The sequence below is a fragment of the Cervus elaphus genome, chromosome 19 (genome assembly GCF_910594005.1).
Source record: "Cervus elaphus chromosome 19, mCerEla1.1, whole genome shotgun sequence".
NCBI lineage: Eukaryota > Metazoa > Chordata > Mammalia > Artiodactyla > Cervidae > Cervus > Cervus elaphus.
Window position 1 is genome coordinate 52281677 of NC_057833.1, and position 22066 is coordinate 52303742.

General features: G+C 37.6%; 1 protein-coding gene and 1 pseudogene across 4 annotated transcripts in view; both read left to right on the plus strand.

Annotated features, from left to right (window-relative positions):
• Positions 1-9878, plus strand: part of IQCB1 (IQ motif containing B1) — a 42009-nt gene extending 32131 nt beyond the window's left edge. For 3 of the 4 annotated variants that reach the window (XM_043875015.1, XM_043875016.1, XM_043875013.1), the window contains exons 12-14: positions 6531-6662; positions 8261-8420; positions 9290-9878. In XM_043875015.1, the coding sequence (XP_043730950.1) occupies positions 6531-6662; positions 8261-8420; positions 9290-9519 (522 nt within the window). In that variant the 3' untranslated portion in view covers positions 9520-9878. Of the gene's footprint in view, positions 1-6530; positions 6667-8260; positions 8421-9289 lie in introns of those variants that run through there. The other variant, XM_043875017.1, reaches the window with a different exon arrangement.
• LOC122675860 lies at positions 134-4195 on the plus strand (annotated as a pseudogene).
• Positions 9879-22066: the final 12188 nt, after the last annotated feature.

Below are 22066 nucleotides of genomic sequence, written 5' to 3' on the forward strand. Positions count from 1 at the left end.
TTTAAATGCATAGATAATATATTAGGTATAATTAGATCATTATAATTCTTGAATTATAGAATGGTGTTCTTCAGTGATTTTCCTGGGGTTTATCTGGAGCATAGTAATATTTTATAGCACAAGACTGTCTATTTCACTTAATATCTAGTTTTCCTAATATATAGTTGTTTACTTATATATAGTTAACGTTCATATTAGGATTTCAGTCTTATAGCATTTAGATTTATAATCCCTTATTGTAAAATTATAGGTCAGTTTCAGTTTTTCACAGTCATAGATTATGAACAGTCTCTCTGTTGATTTCCCTGATTAAGCTTTTACAAAGTTTTTTTCAAACCATTCAAAAAACAGAGTAGTACTCTACTCTGGGAGAGATAGTCTGCTGCCTACATCTTTCTCATTCAGGCCAAGTCTGCAATAGATGGTCCTGTTCTGTCACTGAATCACATCCATGCATGTTGTTTACCTTCTGCTAAGCAAGGCCATCTAAGGATTAACCCATAGATACCAGTGTTAGCCCTGGAGGAGGGCCTGGCAACCCACTCCAGTATTCTTGCTTGGAGAATCCCCATGGACAGAGGAACCTGGCAGGCTGCAGTCCATGGGGTCACAAAGAGTTGGAAATAACTGAGCAACTAAGCATAGCACAGCACTAGTGTTAGAGACTGATGGTGAAAGGAGGAACCTGTGGGTTCTTTCTAATACCTTCACCTCATGACTACCTCCTTTTTTTTTTTTTTTTTCCCTGTTCTGCGTGTCATATGGAATCTTAGTTCCCTGACCAGGAATCAAACCCATGCCCACTGCAGTGGTGCAGTAGAAGTGCAAAGCCTTAACCACTGGACTACCAGGGAAGTCCCAAATTTTTTATTTTGATTACATGTTGAAATGCTAATATTTTACATATATTGAGTTATGCTTATGTAACTCAGTACATGTAAAATACTAATTTCACCTCTTTTTACCTTTTACTCTGTGTAAACCGGCTAATTTCAAATTACACATCCTTATTCATGTAGAATAAGGGATTTCATGTAGAAATCCCTAAATTCATTAGGGATTTCTGTAGTAGTATAGTATTGGAATTAAATTTGAAGAATTAGCTGCCTTTACCCTTTTAATGCTCCAGGATTTTCTTTTCTTGCTTCTACATCTGTTAAGAAGCTCAAAGAACTCCCCCAAGAACATGGGAGTACCGGGCATCAATAGGGCCAAGCAAGGTCAGTGCTAGTGATCTGTTAGCAGAACCCTGCCCTCCTTGGCCGGCTTTAGACTCCCAGGGAAGTTTCTTTTGCAGAGTACTGCGATCTGCTAAGCCTCCAAACGCTCTCTTTTTATCCTTCAACATGGTGTCCTCCAAAGTTACCCTGTTAGTGCTCAGCCAGGAGCAGTTAGAAGGGGTTGAAGCATGGGTCCGCAGAACTCAGGCAGACCTGAGTTTTAAAATCTGGCTCCATTTTTACTGTTTGATGAATTTAAAGTTAGTAGGCCAGGCGGATTTCCTGATCACCCACACTGAGGTTTTGAAACAATATCTTACCTCCTGGAAGGGGGATGTAGCATAGCCCAGGAAGACTGCCATGGACATGGTCAGTTGAACTCAGGAGGCCTGTACTAGATGATCTCAGGCTGGGGCATTGTGCATGAGGAGACGCCTTGCTCAGAGGAGCCAGTCCATGACCTTCAACTGTGGGTTAATTTGAGGAGCTCACAGAAGATAGTGAAGCCTTGGTACCAGGAACTGAAAAGCAGTGAAATCCCTAAACCCAGTAAGGATAGTGTGACCATTGCTGTTATTTCTGGAGAAGCCCTGGGAGTCAAGTCCAAGATTTATATCTACACACCAACCTTACATTTGGACTTCAAATTGGACAAAGGAGCAAAGCATTCCCAGCCTATTCCTAAAGGGTGGACAAGCTCCCTTTGAACCATATCTGGAAATGTGTATACTGTACCTGATAATATGCAACAAAAAACAGAACCTCATCACACAGCTGTGTTAGGGGGAAGGTGACAGTGTCCAGGTGGAGAATAAAGATCCTGAGAGAAGCCACTCCATCCTAATTCTTGAGGAGCCATTAAGAGAACTAGTTGTTCAGCATGGAAAAGTGTACTTACCCTTAGAGAATCCAAAATGTGATGCTTTCTTGACTTCAAATTTTTGTAATCTTCTGTTTATTGTCAATGAGGTGCTACTAATTTTCAAACATAACTTAGACCCTCATGAAAGGACACAGCCTCATATACTGCAGAGATACCAAAACTATGACGAGATTTTTTTTATCAAGTCAGTTCAGTTCTTGACATTAGCCAATGCTATTTAACTGACAACTACAGTAAATCTTTAAAGTTCTTTTCACAAGAATTCTGTAACTGTGTATGGTGACAGATGTTAACTATACCTACTGTGACAGCCATTTCCAAATATATACAAATACCAACATTATGTTGGACACCTGAAATTAATATAATATTGTATGTCAATAATATTGTACCTCAACTTTAAAAAATAAAGAAGATAAAAAGAACTAAAACTTCAAAAATGGTTGTGAAAGAGCCAAACCTAAGAATATTTTGAATAAAGAGATTGTCATTGCTGATGACAGCTTGCAATGGGTGAGGGAGATGTAATTGCATTTGTTTATCTGAAATTTGGTCTTTATAAATCATTCACAATCCTAGTTTAAAAACTTGTTTTATACTCCTTGGGAGTCGGATGCTAGGAAAATAACTGTTTGCTGTTTACATATGCCTGAGTTTGTTTCAAACTAAGAACTACAGAAAGTGAAAGTGAAGTTGTGTCCGAATCTTTGCGACCCTGTGCACTGTAGCCTAACAGGCTCCTCCGTCCATGGGATTCTCCAGGCAAGAATACTGGATTGGGTTGCCATTTCCTTCTCCAGGGGATCTTCCTGACCCAGGGATCGAACCCAGGTCTCCCGCATTGCAGGCAGATGCTTTAACCTCTGAGCCACCAGGGAAGCCTAAGAACTACAGAATACATACCATTTTAGTGGTAGAAGAAAATATTCTCATCAGCTAGAACTTTCTGAATGTCTTCTTCTACTCTAGGTTCATTTTTGATGAACACAAATGAAGAGATGTCTCAGACCATTCTTGATTTCAGAAACGTGGAAAATGACTTTGAAAGAGCCAAAACCTGAAAATCAAATATTGGAAACGAGTGACAAGCACAAGGGCAGGTCTGACTGCCTTCTAGAATTTTCCATTTGTGTGATCCACCTATTCATATTCAGTGCATCCAATTTCCAAAGCTGACTTTGCCAGTGCTTCTAAAGAATTCCACACTAAAGTGATAAACATGGTTTTTATAGCAATGAATGTGAGATACTTCCTGGCACCAGCAAATAAACCTAATTATTGGTTCTTTTACAAAAAAGAAAAAGAAGAAGCTCAGAAAGGTGATGTTTGCTTGTATCTCCTCTAGAGCCAGAATGATAGCTAATTCTTGCTACCTGATTATAGAAGAAAAGTACCATGTATACATATCCATTGAAGACCAACTGCAAAAGCACTTACTGAAACAAACCATTGGCAGTTGAAAAAAAAAAAACATTTGGAGATAGATATAATCTCAGAGATTCCTAATATAACAAAGAATGAAGAAGAGACAGAGAAAGAGATGTCAAGGTAAACTTTGTCTGGTCTAAGGGCAAAAATTCCCCTGTTCTGGAAACTTTACTTTTGAGTTCCCAGCATAGCATCATAAACCTGACTTGGTACTACTAAAAGCAGGAGGCAGAGGAAGGATAGGAAATATAAGGAAGAAAAATCAAGAAAAGGGAAGAACAGAAGAAAAGGAGAAAAATCTCTCAATAGGAGAATGAAAACACAGTTGCAGGCTTGAGTACTATAGTGAAAACAGATATTAAGGAAAGTTTATATACTGATATGAAAACCTCCAACCCCTTTTTACTTCTCAGCTCTCAGTGCTGTCACCCAGGCTTAAACCCTGTTGAAAGCATTTTCTTGAGGAAATCTGAACAGTCCAAGAAGATAGTTAAACTCACATTGAGGTGCTCCAATGAAACAGCCCAGTTCAGTAGCCCTAAAAAGAAGTACATAGTAGATTAACCCTACCCTCCTGCTCATTTCCTCCTCCTCAGCATTTCTAAACAGCCCAAAGTATCACTGGACATCTGAGGAAAGCTAACACCAAACAAACAGAATAAAACTACTTGATGGAAACAAAATTTTCTCAGAGAGCTAAAAGAAAATTATACATGAAACAAAATCAAGATGCTGTATAACAGGGAACAAATACAATAAAATTTGCCAGAAAAAATAATACAAGATATAATAAAAGGGATAGGAAAAAAGGTTTGGGAAATCTAGAGAGCAGGGCAAAAAGAAAAGAGAACCAGTCTAAGAGATCAAATATCCAAACATGTGAAACAGAGAAGAAAAAAAAAAAAACTGGAGGAGAGAAAACAAAATAGTTTGATTTCCCAGAACCAAGTATCGTGTGGTTTAATTCAAAAGGACTAACCAACTGTCCAATACAAAGACAGAAATATACTCACATTTATTTCACATTACTGTGAAATACACTGGGAACAAAAGTACTCTTCAACAACATAATTGGAAGCTAAAAGGTATTGGAGTTAGGCTGACACATGTTTGAGGGAAAATGACTTCCAATTAGAATTCTGCATCCAACCAAACCATCAGTTAAAAATAAAGATAGACTATAAAGGTATATTTATGCATCACAAATCTCTGAAACAAAGGAATAACTCAAGAAAGGAATCCAGAAAACATAAAGGAAAAATGAAGAGTCACCAAGATGATGGTGAATGGGGATATCAGGATGACAGCTATGCACCAAGCATAGAGAACGATTGATTCAGATTGGAGCAGGTCAAAAAGCTCCAGAATATATATCCAAGAAAATTAATTTGGTAGATTGCCTGATATGTTTTACTTTGTGAACAATTAGGGCAGAAGTTGTTATGCATAATCAGTGATAAATACATAGAAAAATAATCAAGGAAAATACTAGAATTATTAATTTCTTATTTTTCTAATGTATTAAAATATGCAAGGAAGAAAAAAGTAATCATCACATACTATATGGTCATAAAATGAATAGCCTTTATGTAGGCATAATGTAAACACTGAACATTAACATAACTAAAATTATGATTTAATAATATTGAATATTTAGAGATATAGAAAGTATGTGTGAAAGAGAGCTAAGTCCTTACCTTTCAGATAAGAAAGTCAACAGATAATACCTATTACTGAAAAAAGTCACAAAAATGTAGATGGAAATAAACATCAGAAGAAAAACCTGAAAGAACTAAAGCTGATGTCTTTGAGAGGAGAGGACAGGCTAACTCGGCAGAGAGCTGTAAATTTTTAACAGTTCTTCTAAAACTGATAATTTAAATGATAGAGTTACATCAACAAATTTTTGGAAAGCATCAAATTGTAAAATATATTAGGTTGCAGGTCATGCAGTTTTCTTGCAACTCTTCAGCTCTATGGTTGTAGCACAAAAGAAATTGTGGACAGTATGGAAACAAATGAGCATGATTGTGTTTCAATAAACATTTGTAGATGCTGAATTTTGAATTTCCCTTAATTTTCACGTGTCATAATTCTTTTCCTTTTGAACTTTATAATCATATAAAATGTAAAAGGGCTTCCCTGGTGACTCAGACAGTAAAGAATCTGCCTGCAGTACAGGTGACCTTGGTTCAATCCCTAGGTCAGAAGATCTCCTGGAGAAGGAAATAGGTACCCATTCCAGCATTCTTGCCTGGAGAATTCCATGGACAGAGGAGCCTGGCAGGCTACAGTCTATGGGATCTGAAAGAATCGGACACGACTGAGCAACTTAACACTTGCACTTCACTTTCAAAATGTAAAAAAATCATTCTTCTCCAGCTACTCAAAAACAGGTAGCAGCTGAATTTTATCTGTGGGCCATAATTTTCCAACTTTTGCCTTTAATAAAGTGAACATAGAGCAAAGGAGAAGAGTGAAAAAAATTGGGCAAAATAATTTCTTGTCTCCAAATCTTGCCTGTTACAAGATTTCTTATCAGGAATTCATTCTGAAGAACAAAAGGAAGCACATTTGTTTACCAAACTTTTTCTAATTTACTGTCTCCTTGATCTTTACTATCTTTTGGCTAAGTACAATAGGGGATCCCTGTTTTCTGTAGATGTAGAACCTGTCTTATGGAGATTGAGTGACTTGCCCAAAATCAAACAGTTTTATAAGGGACTAGAACTTAGACTAGAACCCAGAACTGGTTCCCTGTTTATTTCTCTTTATTGCCTTCTGTAAAAATAATACATGAGTATATCCTTGTAAAATATTAAAACACTACAAAAGATTATAATGATAAAGTTATTATCCTCTGTCCCATCTGTCATCTCTCCCTCTATACACCCTATGAGTTAACAACTATTACAGTGTTGTCCCTACTATATATTGTTGTAGGAAGAAAATAGTTCTATCAGGGAAGAAAAATCACACATCTTTTTTTTTTCCCCCAGACTCTTAAATTCCTGGCAAAATGCCGTAAGAAAAAGAAACTATTTGCTCCTTGGCCTGGACTCAGAGAACTCACTGATGCACGCAGAATTGAACTGAAACAACAAGTGGATGACTATATCAGAAGACATCCAGTGTGTAGGCTTTTGTGATTATTGATTATTGCAGTGTGTGATACTCACCAACAAATAAGTCTCAGTTGTATATGTACATTTATTGTTGGCATAAGGTAATGCAATGGCTTTATCGTAGCCTTACCACGGCATTACCATGGCTTTACTATGGCTTTGGAGTCTTATAATTGCGTGGACCATAAAGGTAAAGTCAGTAGTAAAGGACATTTCACTTAGTGGTTTTCCATACTGCATCAGCAAGACTGTTGGTACATCCTTATCAACATTTATTATTTTCACATCCTCATGAAGTGATATTGTGATTTGGGCTTATTTACATTCTCTAATAATTAGTGATTTTTAACATCTCTTTATGTGTTTATTGCCTATTTATCTCCTTTTTTGGAGAAATTTCAATTGAAGTCCTTTACCCATTTTTAATAAGGTTTTTTTTTTTTTTAGTGTTGAGTTTTAGGAGTTCTCTGTATATTCTGGATATTAATTCCTTATCAGATGTATGATTTGTAAATATTCCATTCTGTGAGCTGCCTTTTTACTCTATGATAGTGTCCTTTGATGCACAAAACTTTTTCATTTTGATGAAGTACAATTTGTCTAATTTTTTTTTGTTGTCTGTAGCTTCACAGTGTCATATTAAAGAAATCATTGCCAAATCTAATATCATAAAGCTTTTCCTCTATCTTTTCTTCTAAGAGTTTTGTAATTTTAGCCCTTATGGTTTAGGGCTTTGATCTCTATTTTTTATTAATGCACTGTGCGTGATTCTGATGCATTCTCCTATTTAAAAAAGAAGTGCCTCTTTAGCCATGCTCTAGTACAGCTGTTACTCTGTGGCTGACAAGTAGGATGTTAGTTAGAACAAGGCAGCATCCATGATCCAGGAACTGGAATACCTGAGAAAACTGTAGTGTTAGAAACTTTATCAGTTTCAGTGTTGAGGTTATGTCATCCTTGTTCTAAATATTAATAATTAGGTCAGTTCCCTTTAAAGTAGCTAACTAGCCAGAAGAATATGATCCTTTGAATGATTCTGTCCCTTGTTCTGTGAAATTAGAGGCTGTATAACATTTTGGCTTATATAAGTTTGAGAGAAGGAATAGGATAAGAAGTAAGGCAGTTTCTCAGGTGGGGTTCAGAACAAAGGGATTGGTCCTATTACTCCTCCAGGCCAGTGTCTTTACCAAACCATTTGTAACTTTCACTGATTCCTCAATCTTACCTCTTCTCCCAGAATACTACACTATGTGAGGAAGTGAGGTATAGGAGTATATCAAAAAGAATCTTGCCCACCTGCATTTTCAATGAATCTGCTTTTAAGAAGTTATTTAATGTTTGTTCAAGAGTACAAGATTGGGCTTCCCTGATGGCTCAGTGGTAAAGAATCTGCCTGCCAGTGCAGGAGACGTGGGTTCAGTCTCTAGTCCAGGAAGATCCCACATGCTATGGGGCAACTAAGCCCATCCACCACAACTACTGAGTCTGTGCTCTAGAGCCCGGGAGCCACAGCTACTGAACTCACATGCAGCAACTACTAAAAGTGAAACACACTTTGATATATGTGTCTTTCATGTAACAATTTTCTTGTCTTTTGTTCCCAGGGTTCTCAGATATCAGATGTGACCAGCAGCAGGGAGCTCCATTCCCAAGCACAAGAACGACTGCAACACTACTTCATGGGCAGGGCTCTAGAAGAGAGAGCTCAACAGCACAGGGAGGCACTGATGGCCCAGATCAGCACCAACATTGAACAGTTGATGAGTATGTGCTTATTCCATTTCTGTTTCCTAAAAGGAACACCTATGCAAGATTTTGGTGACAGCCATAATCTTCAGAAGGAAAATAGCATTTAGTGGTCTATTAGCCCACTTCCTATCCTCAGAAATTTCTACTTCTGGATCATATCAGCACACAATGTTTTCAACTGATGCATATCCCTTAACCTTCCTGACTGCTTCCCTCAGCCTTTCTATCATTCATATGTACCAACTCAGACAAAGTTATTAATTTCAAAGATGCTGAGCCCTACTAGCCAGACTTTGTTATATAGTAAGAAAAGCTTCTTAAGCCTACTTTAAAAGTAGATAATGACAGTATTTTATGGTGCCATTATATATATATATATATTTTTTATGGTGCCATTATATATTTTTAATGAATTGTTTTCACAAAAATTAATTCACTTGCTTCTCACAACTGCTGGTACATTAAATGAGAGATCCCATCCCATGAAGCCAGATGGGTTCTGAAACACTTTTATTATTTGCGGAGCAGAAGGCATCAGGGTCCTCTGTTTAGTGCCATTTACTTGTAAATTTTGTATTTTTTAATGGATGGGTTGCTAGAACTGAACCTCTCATCTGTAAGAATTCTGCTGTTTTTTTTAAAGTTCCTACTCTTTTAAACAAACCATCTAAAAAAAAATCTACCTCTTTGTTCTTTCCCTTTAAACATAGAAGAATGGGCTACATCTTGTGAATAGTCACATGCCAACTACAGCTGGCAATACTAGGCTCAGAGTTAGAATCTAGTTTCTGCTGCTATTGCAGAGTTCCAGCTCTGCAGTTTCTCAGTTTTTGTTGTTTGGTACGGAACTCTTCCACTCACCTGTTTATTTTTTGTTACTACAGAAGCACCAAGTCTGAAGGAGGCAGAAGGAAAAGATCCTGAGCTCTTCCTAAGTAGATCCAGGCCTGTGGCAGCCAAAGCCAAGCAGGCCCATCTTACCACCCTGAAACATATACAAGCACCGTGGTGGAAGAAGCTTGGGGAAGAAGCAGGAGATGATATTGACGTCCCAAAGGATGAACTTAGTGTAGAATTAGGAACTTTATTCATTGGTGGAACCAAACCACCTTAAAGGAGTTACCTGGAGGAATGACATATCTATATTTAGAGATTATATTGGTTCTACCTCTGACATGCTAGTAGACTAGTGTTATCCTTAACTCATGGTTTTCCAGAGGTTCTTCTCCAAACAAGACTTGAAGGAAATAGGCAAAGAGTTATTTTCTACCTCAATTTCAATTCTTTTCTTTTTCCACACCTCCATCCTTGGCCACACATACAAATTGGTGTGGCTTTTATTATGAAACTAAACTCAGCATTGTATTCTGTTGGTAATATATGTTTGAAATGTGATATTTCTTTTTTGTTTCTGCTGTTTTCCAACTAAAAGGTGTTTTCTAAATAAATATTTTCAACAATTGTTCTGAAAAACTTGTCAGGTTTACTTCAACTTTTCACATTTATTGATTTTTCTATTAAATAGGCTTCCCAGATAGCACAGTGGTAAAGAATCTGCCTGCAATACAGGAGACACAGGAGGTACAGGTTCAGTCCCTGGATCAGGAAGATCCCCTGGAGGAGGAAATGGCAACCCACTCCAGTTTTCTTGCCTGGAAAATCCCATGAACAGAGGAGCCTGGAGGGTTGTAGTCCATGGGATCTCCAAGAAGCAGACATGACTTAGCAAATGTACATGCATTCACAGGAAATGTGCTCTTGGAATTTATTAAGGTGAGGGAAAGAAATGGTCAACTGAAAGACAATTAACTATTTTCTACCAGTGTTTGAATTCAGCTTCTGCCTTCCTATTTCTAAAAGTAACTACATTTAAAAAGCGCTTGGGATTCAATGCCAGAAAAATTTGTGCTAATAAAACTGCATTCTTTCTATTAAACTAAGAGAACAATATAACATACTATTTCCATTTCGGTCTTGTCTCCTAGGCGTCTCAGAACTAAAATAATTTTAATTTTTGCTATGCTTCTCAATATCTACATGATTATTAGGTTCTAGCCTAATAATTTTGAATTTTGCTATTATTTCTGTGTTTTAATACCAAAAGCCACCTCTATTTGTGTTTTGATAATACAGAATTTACATTAAAATCAATTAAATCATTGACTCCATATCATAAGAAATCTGGAGTGTGCTTTTTTCTATAAATGAGTAGAAATACCAGTATTTCTGGATGGAAAGACCAAACTATAATGTTCATCCCTCTGAAATTTAGTAAAATTCTAGTCAAAATTCTAATGTAATTTTTATTCATAATTTAGAAAATGAGTAAAATTCATTTGTAAGAATAAGGAGATGAGAGTTCTGGTTTCACTTAGAATATAAAAAGTTCCATGAGAATGTTTCTTCCATCTTAACAACAAAAAATTGCAAAGTGATCTATGAAAATCATTTTTCTTGAGCCTATCAGATAGTTGGGGCCTCAGGATAACCAAATAAACCAATGGGACTCAGTATATGAAATAAACCATTTTATCTTTAAGAGCACAAGAGACAAAAGTGGCTGGAAGAAATCAACTAAAATTTTAACATTCTTAAAGGTGAAGTGTGAGTTCCATGTCAGAATATTTAGGAACTTTAGAAGTTAGAGTTTTACCAAATACAAGAAAGTTTGGGAGCAGGGCAGGAGACCTGAAGAGATACCTTTGTGGCATAGGCAAATAGGAGATGACAGGCTGCTACTGGGTGACATGCCTGAAGCCTCACCTGCTTTCCCAGACCCTTTTTTTAAAGGTCTTAGGCTGCTAGAGCAGGGGTAGCAAGCCCTCTTACTTCGAAGGCTCAGACAAAATTCCATTGTATCTAAGGAAGGAACAGAAAACCTAGCTGTCTGTGCTGGGGACAGGAGTGATAGGAAATAGTCTACCGTGATACAGGTAGAGTCCAGTGTCACTGAGGGAAGTATGGAAATAAAAACCCTGTCTCCTGGGAGGGAGGCCAAAAATGACATTGGGCCCAGAAATCCTACACCTACGCAAAGCAGATGTCTGGTAAGCTAATGAAAAGGAGCAAACTCCTGCTAAAAATCAACCACAGATATGAGGCAGTTTGACTACCATGGCATAAGAAAGCCCTATCTCCAACTCCAGGAAGAAGAAACATGGCCTAAAATTTAGGCTGGGTCAGGACAAAAGACCACCCAAGTCTCAACAACGAGTCTAGCACCAAGTAATAAGCAGCAGTAGTTAACCACTGGGGTAGGGAAGCATGGAGACACCCCTTCCCTGCACTCCCCCACCCCACCCCCATGGGAAAGGCAAACAGGGATGCTTGCAAATGGAGGTAAAGCAGGAACATAGAAAAAACTTCAAGCTTTTCAAACCCCACTACAAGCATAAGGTAACAGCAACTAAAAAATACAGGCACTTGAAGCCTATAGTACATTGAAAATGAAAAGAAAAGCCAGACCCAGCTAAACTCCTGAATGGTTTAACTCAGCCTCCCTGCAACACTGCAATATAATTCATTTTTTTCTTTTAATTTCTGACTTAATGCTGTCTCACTTTCTGACTTTAAATGCTACTATGTTTACTATAACAAAACAGTAATTCAGTATTACTCAGATAAATGAAAAATAATACATTTTAAACAGTGATATTGTCAATTATTTGATCATCAACATTTGTCACAATTTAACTTTATTGGCTCCTTATTGTGAAATTCAGACTTAAATTGAAGAAAGTAAGGAAAACCACTAGGCCATTCAGGTATGACCTAAATCAAATCCCTTATGATTATACAGTGGATGTAACAAATTCAAGGGATTAGATCTGATAGAATGCCTGAAGAACTATGGACAGAGGTTCATAACATTGTACAGGAAGTGGTGACCAAAACCATCCCCAAGAAAAAGGAAGGCAAAATGGTTGTCTGAGGAGGCCTTACAAATAGCTGAGAAAAGAAAAGTGAAAGGAAAAGGAAAAGATATACCCAACTGAATGAAGAGTTCCAAAGAATAGCAAGGAGAGATAAGAAAGCCTTCTTAAGTGAACAGTGCAAAGAAATAGAAGAAAACAATAGAATGGGAAAGACTAGAGATCTCTTAAAGGAAATTAAGAGATACCAAGGGAACATTTCATGCAAAGATGGGCACAATAAAGGACAGAAATGCTAAGGACCTAATAGAAGCAGAAGACAGTGAGAAGATACACAGAAGAACTGTACAAAAATGGTCATTTGGGTTTTTTTTTTAAAAGGTGTTAAAGACCCGGACAACCATGTTGCTGTGGTCACTTGCCTAGAGTCAGACATCCTGGACTGTGAAGTCAAGTAGGCCTTAGGAAGCATTACTACAAACAAAACTAGTGGAGGTGATGGAATTCCAGCTGAGCTATTTGAAATCCTAAAAGATGATGTTAAAGTGCTGCACTCAGTATGCCAGCCAATTTGGAAAACTCAGCAATGTCCACAGGGCTAGAAAAGGTCTGTTTTCATTCCAATCGCAAACAAGGACAGTGCCAAAGAGTGTTCAGACTACCACACAGTTGTGCTAATTTCACAAACTAGCAAGGTAATGCTCAAAATCCTTTAACCTAGTCTTCAACAATATGTGAACCAAGAACTTCCAGATGTACAAGCTGGATTTAGAAAAGGCAGAGGAACCAGAGATCAAATTGCCAGCATCTGTTCAGTTCAGTTGAGTTCATTTCAGTTGCTCAGTCATGTCAGACTTCTTGTGACCCCATGGACTGCATCATGCCAGGCTTCCCTGTCCATCACCAAATCCCAGAGCTTACTCAAACGCATGTCCATCAAGTTGGTGATGCCATCCAACCATCTCAGCCTCTGTTGTCCCCTTCTCCTCCTGCCTTCAATCTTTCCCAGCATCAGGGTCTTTTCCAATGAGTCAGTTCTTTGTATCAGGTGGCCAGAGTATTGGAGTTTCAGCTTCAGCATCAGTTCTTCCAATGAATATTCAGGACTGATTTCCTTTAGGATGGACTGGTTAGATCATAGAAACAGCAAGAGAGTTCCTGAAAAAAAAAAAAATCTTCCTTGACCTACTCTAAAGCCTGTGACTGTGTGTGTGGATTACAACAAACTGTGGAAAATTCTTAAAGAGATGGGAATATCAGATCACCTTAACTGCCTCCTGAAGAATTTGTATGCAGGTCAAGAAGCAACAATTAAAACCAGACGTGGAACAATAGACTGGGTTCAAATTGGGAAAGGGGTATGTCAAGGCTATATAATGTCACCCTACTTATTTAACTTCTGTGCAGAATACATCATGAGAAATGCTGGGCTGGATGAATCAGAAGCTGGAATCAAGACTGAGGGGAGAAATATCAATAGCCTCAGATATGCACATGATACCACCCAAATGGCAGAAAGCAAAGAGGAACTAAAGAGCCTCTTGATGAAGGTAAAAGAAGAGAGTGAAAAAGCTAGCTTAAAACTGAACATTCAAAAAACTAAGATCATGGCATTCAGGCCCATCACTTCATTGCAAATAGATGGGGAAAAAATGGAAACAGTGAGTGGCAGATTTTCTTTTCTTGAGCTCCAATATCACTGTGGATGGTGACTGCAGCTGTGAAATTAAAACATGTGTGCTCCTTGGAAGAAAAGCTATGAGAAACCTAAACAGTGTACTAAAAAGCAGAGATATCCCTTTGCCGACAAAGGTCTGTATAGTAAAAGCTATGGTTTTTCCAGTAATCATATATGGATGTGAGAATTGGACAATAAAAAAAGGCTGAGCACCAAAGAATTGATGGCTTTGAACTGTGTTGCTGGAGAAGACTTGAGAGTCCCTTGGAGAGCAAGATCAAACCAGTCAATCCTTAAGGAAATCAACCCTGAATATTCATTGGAAAGACTGATGCTGAAGCTGAAGCTCCAATACTTTGGCCACCTGATGCAAAGAGCCTACTCATTAGAAAAGACCCTGATGCTGGGAAAGACTGAGGGCAGGAGAAGAAGAGGTGACAGAGGATGAAATAGTTGAATGGCATCACTGACTTGATGGACATGAGTTTGAGCAAACTCCAGGAGGTGGTGAAGGACAGGGAAGCCTGGCGTGCTGCAGTCCACGGGGTCACAAAGAGTTGGACATGACTGAGCAACTGAACAGCAACACCTTTATTGGATGTCTTGCTCACATCATAGCTCATTTTCTATACAGAATAGAGTACTAGAGTGGGTATAATACAAATAAAGACCCAATACATAACATTTATTTTTATAAACCTATAGAGTGAGTGTCTAGAAATAGAAATTTCTGCTAGTTAATAGAAATTCCATAGAAAAGCTACTGTGCATCATGTTTTTCATTTTAGGAATATTCATATCTGTTTAAGTCATTTTCAAATTATGACGAAATAGAATCCAAAGGCATGATTGCTATTATAATGATTAAATTTTGAAGATTTTATTCACCTTATAGCTGAAAGTTTGTTTTCATTGACCAGCATCTATTTCTCTCACCTTCTAGCCCTTGGTAACCACCATTCTTCCTTCTGAGTTTGACTTTTTTTAGATTCCACATACAAGTAAAATCATACAGTTTTTCTCTCTCTGGCTTATTTCACTTAGCACAGTATCCTCCAGGTTCATCTTTGTTGTCACAAATACAGGATTTCCTTCCAAGAAGTGACCAAATAATATCATGTTTATATTTTCTCACATCTTCTTTATCCATTCATCCATTAACACTTAGGTTTTTTTCACAACCTGTTGATGATTATGAATAATGCTCTAATGATGTCTCTGAGATACTGATTTCATTTCCTTCAGATATATACCCAAAAGGGGGATTTCTGAGTTACATGGTAGTTCCATTTGGGGAATGCGAGTGCTGAGGAATCTCTGTGCTATTTTCCATAATGGTTAAATGAATTTACATTCCAACCATGTACAAAGGTTTCCTTTTCTCCAAATTTTCTCAACACTAGTTACCTCATTTTCTTTTTTCTTTAATATAAAGGCCATCTTAACAGGTGTGAGGTGTTATCTCATTGTGGTTTTGATTTGTATTTCCCTGATGGTTATTGATATTGAGCACCTTTTCATGTACTTTTTGGCCATTTGTGCCAAGAAGTTATTTAGTCATATAATGCTATCCACTGGAATTAATTCAAACTCCACAAGTTGAAGTTATCCCCAACAAAACTTCCCTCACTTCAGCTGCCATCAATTAAGGTGTACTCAGACTGCCCACACTTCTGACCAACTGACCACAATTTTGGGAGTTGATGCAAACTTATCAGGTTTGATAATTCACTAGAACAAACCAGAGAACTCAGGAAACATTATACTTTTGAATAGTTTTGCTGTAATGATACAAATAAGATTTAGCCAAGTAAAGAATACGTTTGGCAAGAGTTTGGAGGATCTCAAACATAGAGCTTCCACCCCACTCCCCATGGAGTCAGGATGCATTACCCTCTCTCCACGGCACACTGAAGTGCTCACCAATCAGGAGGTTCAGCTGAACCATAATGTTCAGAGTTTTCACTGGAGTTTCATTACATAAGCATGATTAATTGTACTATTGACCATGTGATTTAAATCAATTTTCAGCCCCTGCCACCTCTCCAGTGGTCAGGAACTCAAGCTGATATCATGTGGCTCAAAGCCTTAACACTTTAATCCCTTTACACCCACCACAATTAATAAACACATTCCTGTCACTTAGGAAATTTCAAGGGTTTAGAAGCCCGTCTCAGGAACTCAAGGCAAAGAACAAATCCTTTCTTACAAAATACCCACACATTATTATTATCTCTGATATAAAGAGAGATGTGCCCATATCTGGGCATAAGCAATATCTACCTTACTCTTTTCTGTTTTATACTATATGACGTTTAGTCAAAAACTGAGACACACAGAAAAGCTGGGGAAAGAAACCAACTTTCATCAAGAGATAACACAACCAGATTCAGAGATGACTCAGATATTGGAACACACACAAAAAAAGATGTTAATAACTGTGATTAATAAAAGACAAAATGTAAAAGTTGACAACATGCATAGAGAAATGGGGAATTTCAGAGATGTAGGTTTAAAAATAGATTCGTGGAAATGCTAGGAAAAGTACAATATCAGAAGTTAAGTTCATTAGCAGTTCTTTGACAAGTTCATTAGCAGACTAGAATTGAATAAAAAATAGGTGAAGTTGTCAATACATTAGTAGAAATGTTCCAAACAGAAACACCAAAAGGAAAAAAAAAAAAAAAGATAAGGGGTGGAGAAGTAGGGAGAATAGAGCCTCCAAGAGCTATGAAACATACTAGCAGTATAACATGCAAGTAACTGGAGTTCCAGTAGAAGAAAGAGAAATGAGGTAGAAGAAGGTAAAGGAAAATGGCCAAGGACTTTTGAAAATTAATGAAATGTAGATCCAATAATCCCAGAGAATCTCAGCAGGATAAATAACAATTATGTTAAAAATGTAAAAGCACACCTAAATACATGATAGTTACATTGCTTCAAATCAAATATAAATAGAAAATCATGACAGCAGAGAAAAAAGAAAAATCATATACCAAAGAACAAATAGAGTTTTGCTAGATTTCTCGTCAGAAACTACACAAGCCTGAAGACAATGGAAGTACATCTTTAGAACGCTAAAAGAAAAAATTATCAACTCAGAATTCCATATACAGCAGTAATATCTACCAGAAAATGAAAGTAAAGTAAAGATTTTTCCAGAAAAACAAAGCTGATCATAAAGGAAAAACTTCAAAAAACAAAGACCATAGCATCCAGTCCCATCACTTCATGGTAAATAGATGGGGAAACAATAGAAACAGTGACAGACTTTATTTTCTTGGGCTCCAAAATCACTGTGGACAGTGACTGCAGCCATGAAATTAAAGATGCTTGCTCCTTAGAAGACAAGTAATGACAAACCTAAACAGCATATTAAAAAGCAGAGACATTACTTTGCCAACAAAGGTCCATCTAGTCAAAGCTATGGTTTTTCCAGTAGTCGTATACGGATGTGAGAGCTGGACAATAAAAAAGGCTGAGCGCCAAGAAATTGATGTCTTCAAACTGTTGCTGGAGAAGACTTGAGAGTCCCTTGGAGAGCAAGATCAAACCAGTCAATCCCTAAGGAAATCAACCCTGAATATTCACTGGAAAGACTGATGCTGAAGCTGAAGCTCCAATACTTTCGCCACCTGATGAGAAGAGCCAACCCACTGGAAAAGACCCTGATGCTGGGAAAGATTTAAGGCATAAGGAGAAGGGGATGACAGAGGATGAGATGGTTGGATGGTGTCACTGACGCAGTGGACATGAGTTTGAGCAAACTCCAGGAGATGGTCAAGGACAGGGAAGCCTGGAGTGCTGCAGTCCATGGTGTCGCAAAGAGTTGGACACAACTGAGTGACTGAACAACAACAAAGATTTTTTAGACAGAAGGAGCAAGATAGAAATTAGATCTACACAAAGAAAAAAGTGAGGGAAATTGTAAAAATTAAATATAAAAGAATTTTTCTTATTTTAAATCAATTTGAAAGTTAATTTACTGTCAAAGGTAGAGAATCTTAAAAGCAGCAAAAGAGAAGTGACTTTTCATGTACAAAACATCCTCAAAAAAATATCAGAAGAATTTTCATCAGAAATTTTACAGGCCAAAAAGCAGTGAGCCAATATATTTAAAGTGCTAAAAGAAAATACCCGTCAACGGAGAGTCCTTTATCTGACAAAACTGTAATTCAGGAGTGTGAGAGAAATTAAGACGTTCACAGGTAAACAAAGCTGAGGAAGTTGATTATCACTAGACCTGCCCTGCAAGAAATATTCAAGAGAGTCCTGCAGGGTGAAATGGAAGGACATTAGATAGTCAAAGCTGGTATAAAGAAATAAATATCTCTATGAAGGAATCTGGGTGATGGCAGGCATCTGATTGAAGACAACAGCATCTAAGAAAATAGAAACCCTACCATTTGGATGATCACCACAGCCTTTTCTAAAACCAGCTTGAACATCTGGAATTTCATGGTTCACGTATTACTGAAGCCTGGCTTGGAGAATTTTAAGCATCACTTTATTAGCGTGTGAGATGAGCGCATATATAACTATTTATCTATTAAAAAAAGACATAGAGTTTCTCTTTTTCTGGAGAACCCTAATCCTGAGTCCTAACTAATATTTAAGTATATTAGGCAGTCCTGACACCTAAAAGTTTAAGAACTCTTGATCTAACATAATCATTGCAGCATTAGTCTTTAGCAGTTGGTCCCTTCCCTAGTCTATTTGAGAATGTAAGGATATGCTATTTGTAGCCCCATCATCAAATCATCCCACCTTGCCTCTTTTCAGGAACCTAATTATACTACTACTGCTAAATACTATATAGTATTTAGTATACTATAGTATTTAATACTATATAGTATACTATATATACTACTATACTACTACTGCTACTGCTAAATAATAAACATTTATTGTGTGATATATGCCTGACTCTGGTAAGTGTTTTATGATCATTGTCTCATTTATTCCTTACAACAACCCTACAAGATAGGAACATTTATAATTTTCATTTTCTAGATGTGAAAACTGAAGCTGTGAGACATTGACTATTTGCCCAAGTTTAAAGCCAGGTCTATACAACTCTAAAATGAACCCCTTATTCATTTCAGTTAATCATTCATTTCCTCACTCACTCACTCTTTTGGTACTTGAGTTTTTTGTAGATATTTAATTAGTTGTGTGAAAATGTCCCATTTGTTTTACAGAACACTTCTTAAGAGTTGGGATGGTGCTCTATAATTTTTTTAGTCCCTTCACTATTACTGCAATGTGCTTAGTTGCTCAGTAGTGTTTGACTCTTTGCAGCCCCTTGGACTGCAGCCCACCAGGCTTCTCTGTCCATGGGATTCTCCTGGCAGGAACACTGGAGTGGGCAGCCGTTCCCTTCTCCAGGAGATCTTCCCGACCCAGTAATTGAACTGGGGTCTCCTGCATTGCAGAAGGATTCTTTACCAGCTGAGATACCAAAGAAGCCCATTTTATATATATTAGTGCAAGATTTATGTACTTTGAGGTGTTCAATTAATTATTAAAGACTGAATTCTCAGTACTTGACAAACTGTCTATCATATCAGAGATTTTAAACTAACATACTATTCATTTAGTGAATACCTATAAGCATCTATGATGTAAAAAATCCTGTGCTAGATGCAGAAGGCAGATACAGTTTCTGCTAATGGAGCTTATGTTACAAAAGAAGAGATAAACATTTAACAAATAAATGATTTAATGTGATGACTATTATTTTGCAGGAAATAATGTGTACATGAGGGTCATTTAATCTGGGAGATGGTGAGAAGAAGCCACTCAAAGAAGTGAAATAAAGAATGAACTGAGCAGCTTAAGGAGTAAAAGAGGAGTGTTTCATGGAGAGAGAATGGAAAAATACTATATTTATTCAACCAATGTATTATGAAGAAGATGCTTGGTAATTATTTGTTGAGTGTGGATTTGGCTAGCACATATGAAAAGTGGTCTTGCCCTTCACTAAGAGACCAAGCAATTTTAAGTGATTTGACTTTCATGTAATACACTAAAAAAAAAAAATCAGAATAGAAAGATTAAGTAAACCAGGTTAAAATAATAAATATGAAAGGGATAAACTGGCTTCATAGAATGCCCATATGACATGCAGAAGACAAGGGAGTGGAGGCAAGGTCCTAGATGGCTATCTCTAGAATATGCAACCCTCCACACTACACAAGTGTAAAAAAGTCACATAGCTTGAAGGGAAAGAGTCTCCCAGGGAGCAGAGACTCAATACATGTGTCCCTTCAGGAGTCCTATAAGGTGTCTTATTCCTGGATCTATAAATTATGCAGCCAAATCTTTCATTCATATTAACCAGTCTTTCTTATGCCTGTCAACTCAATTAAAATGTGTGTAAGGAAAGGAAATGAGCTTGGTAATCTTGAAGGCTGAGATGAATAAAGCAGGAGAGAAAGGCTAGGACTGCAATTACTTCAGGAATCGGAATCAGAAGACAGGTTGTTAACTGCTGGTTATATAAAACCTATTAATAACTTAGTTTTGACTCTTGGTTGAATATACTTTCCTAAACAGTATGCTTAGAACTCTAAAGTAGTAAATGCAGAAAATATCTTAATTGTTAAATAAAGCTTCTAATAAAGATTAAGGAGAGTTCATTGAGCAGGACACACCTAGGACAATTTAAAGATGTATAGGAGGTCTATAGACTTTCTCACAATATCTGCTCTAAATGCAAATTGTCAAATTTATTATATCAGCGATGGTGAAGTGGCTTTGTTCATCTTGGTGATGTCCTTAACTAGGAATATTGATGAGGGTAGGTTTTAGTGATACAGTCCTTGAAAGTACCCATGAAGCATATCAGAGATGTCCGTTTGATGTGTAATTTGAGTTCTAGTGGCCTCTTTGTGCCAGTATATTCTCATTAAATACAGTTGTCTCCTGAAGGACTTTTAGAGTACTCTCCAAGAGGGGCCTGCCACATTCCCTAAGATACATGATAAGAACATTCTTCAAATTGAAGGGATAGAAAAGTCTTACAAAGCTTGCTTAAAGGCCTGAGATTTATTCTTTGAGTCCAGGTGAAAAAATAAACCACATCAGTGCCTGACACATGGTCGGTGCTTAGTAAGTATTTGCTGAATCAGTGAAGAATAAGAGGAATTTTCTGAATGATTAGGAATTTTCTCTTTGATTTCAGATTCCTCATGCTCTTGGCTGTAAGTGCCTCAGGATAAGTCACCATTGCTCCTCATATGACTTCTTCATATATTGGAAATGCTCAGTAACAATTCATACAGAAATAGTACCCGAATTCTTATGGCATGAATGTTTTTTCTCCTCTACAAAATACCATGGAGCAGCTCCTAGAAAGACCATGCCTGGGAGACAACTCTTGCCACCTCCCAGGCAAGGAAGCCTGACCTCTTCAGCTCTCTTCTTCTTCCATGTGCTAGGACTCCTGCTTGGCCTTGCCCCTTTTTGGGAAAAATTACTGCTTGAGGATGCTCAGAAAGAACTGAAAGATAGTATCAAGATAGGAGCATAAGTTGGCAAGTATCTGTATCCCTCAGGCATCTCTGATGCCTCTAAGAAGCCTGTACCAGAACATCCACTCTGCACTTAAAACCCTCTCAAGAAACAACCTGCCATCCTTGTTCCCCATCCCAAAGTTCATCCAGCAGGAGGTAAGAAGACACCTGCAGCTTCATAGATAGAAGAGGCCTTCAGATCCCAACCTCTTCCATCCTCAAAGATAAAACTATCTATAGGGACCCAGGGAGAGCGAAAACTGGAGCTGAACTGGGAAATACACATCAAGGGCTGCTGTACCTTCCAAGTTTCAAGGAGACAAGAAGCTGAAACAAAAGTCATCAGGCCTGGTCTCAGTTTTCCTAAAGTCAGATCAGTCTCTCCAAGGGTCTAGTACCTAATCAGGAGTGCCAACATTCCCAGGAGGAAAAGTTCAAGAAAGTTCAAAAAAGAACAAAAGTTCCAATTCCTGTAGACAGCCTCCTCTGACATCAGATCTAGGAGTTAATTAACATGAAGGATGACTACATGGACTACAATAACAACATGGAGACAAATGGCCTGAAATCTAGCCAATGTCATATTGGCCTCCT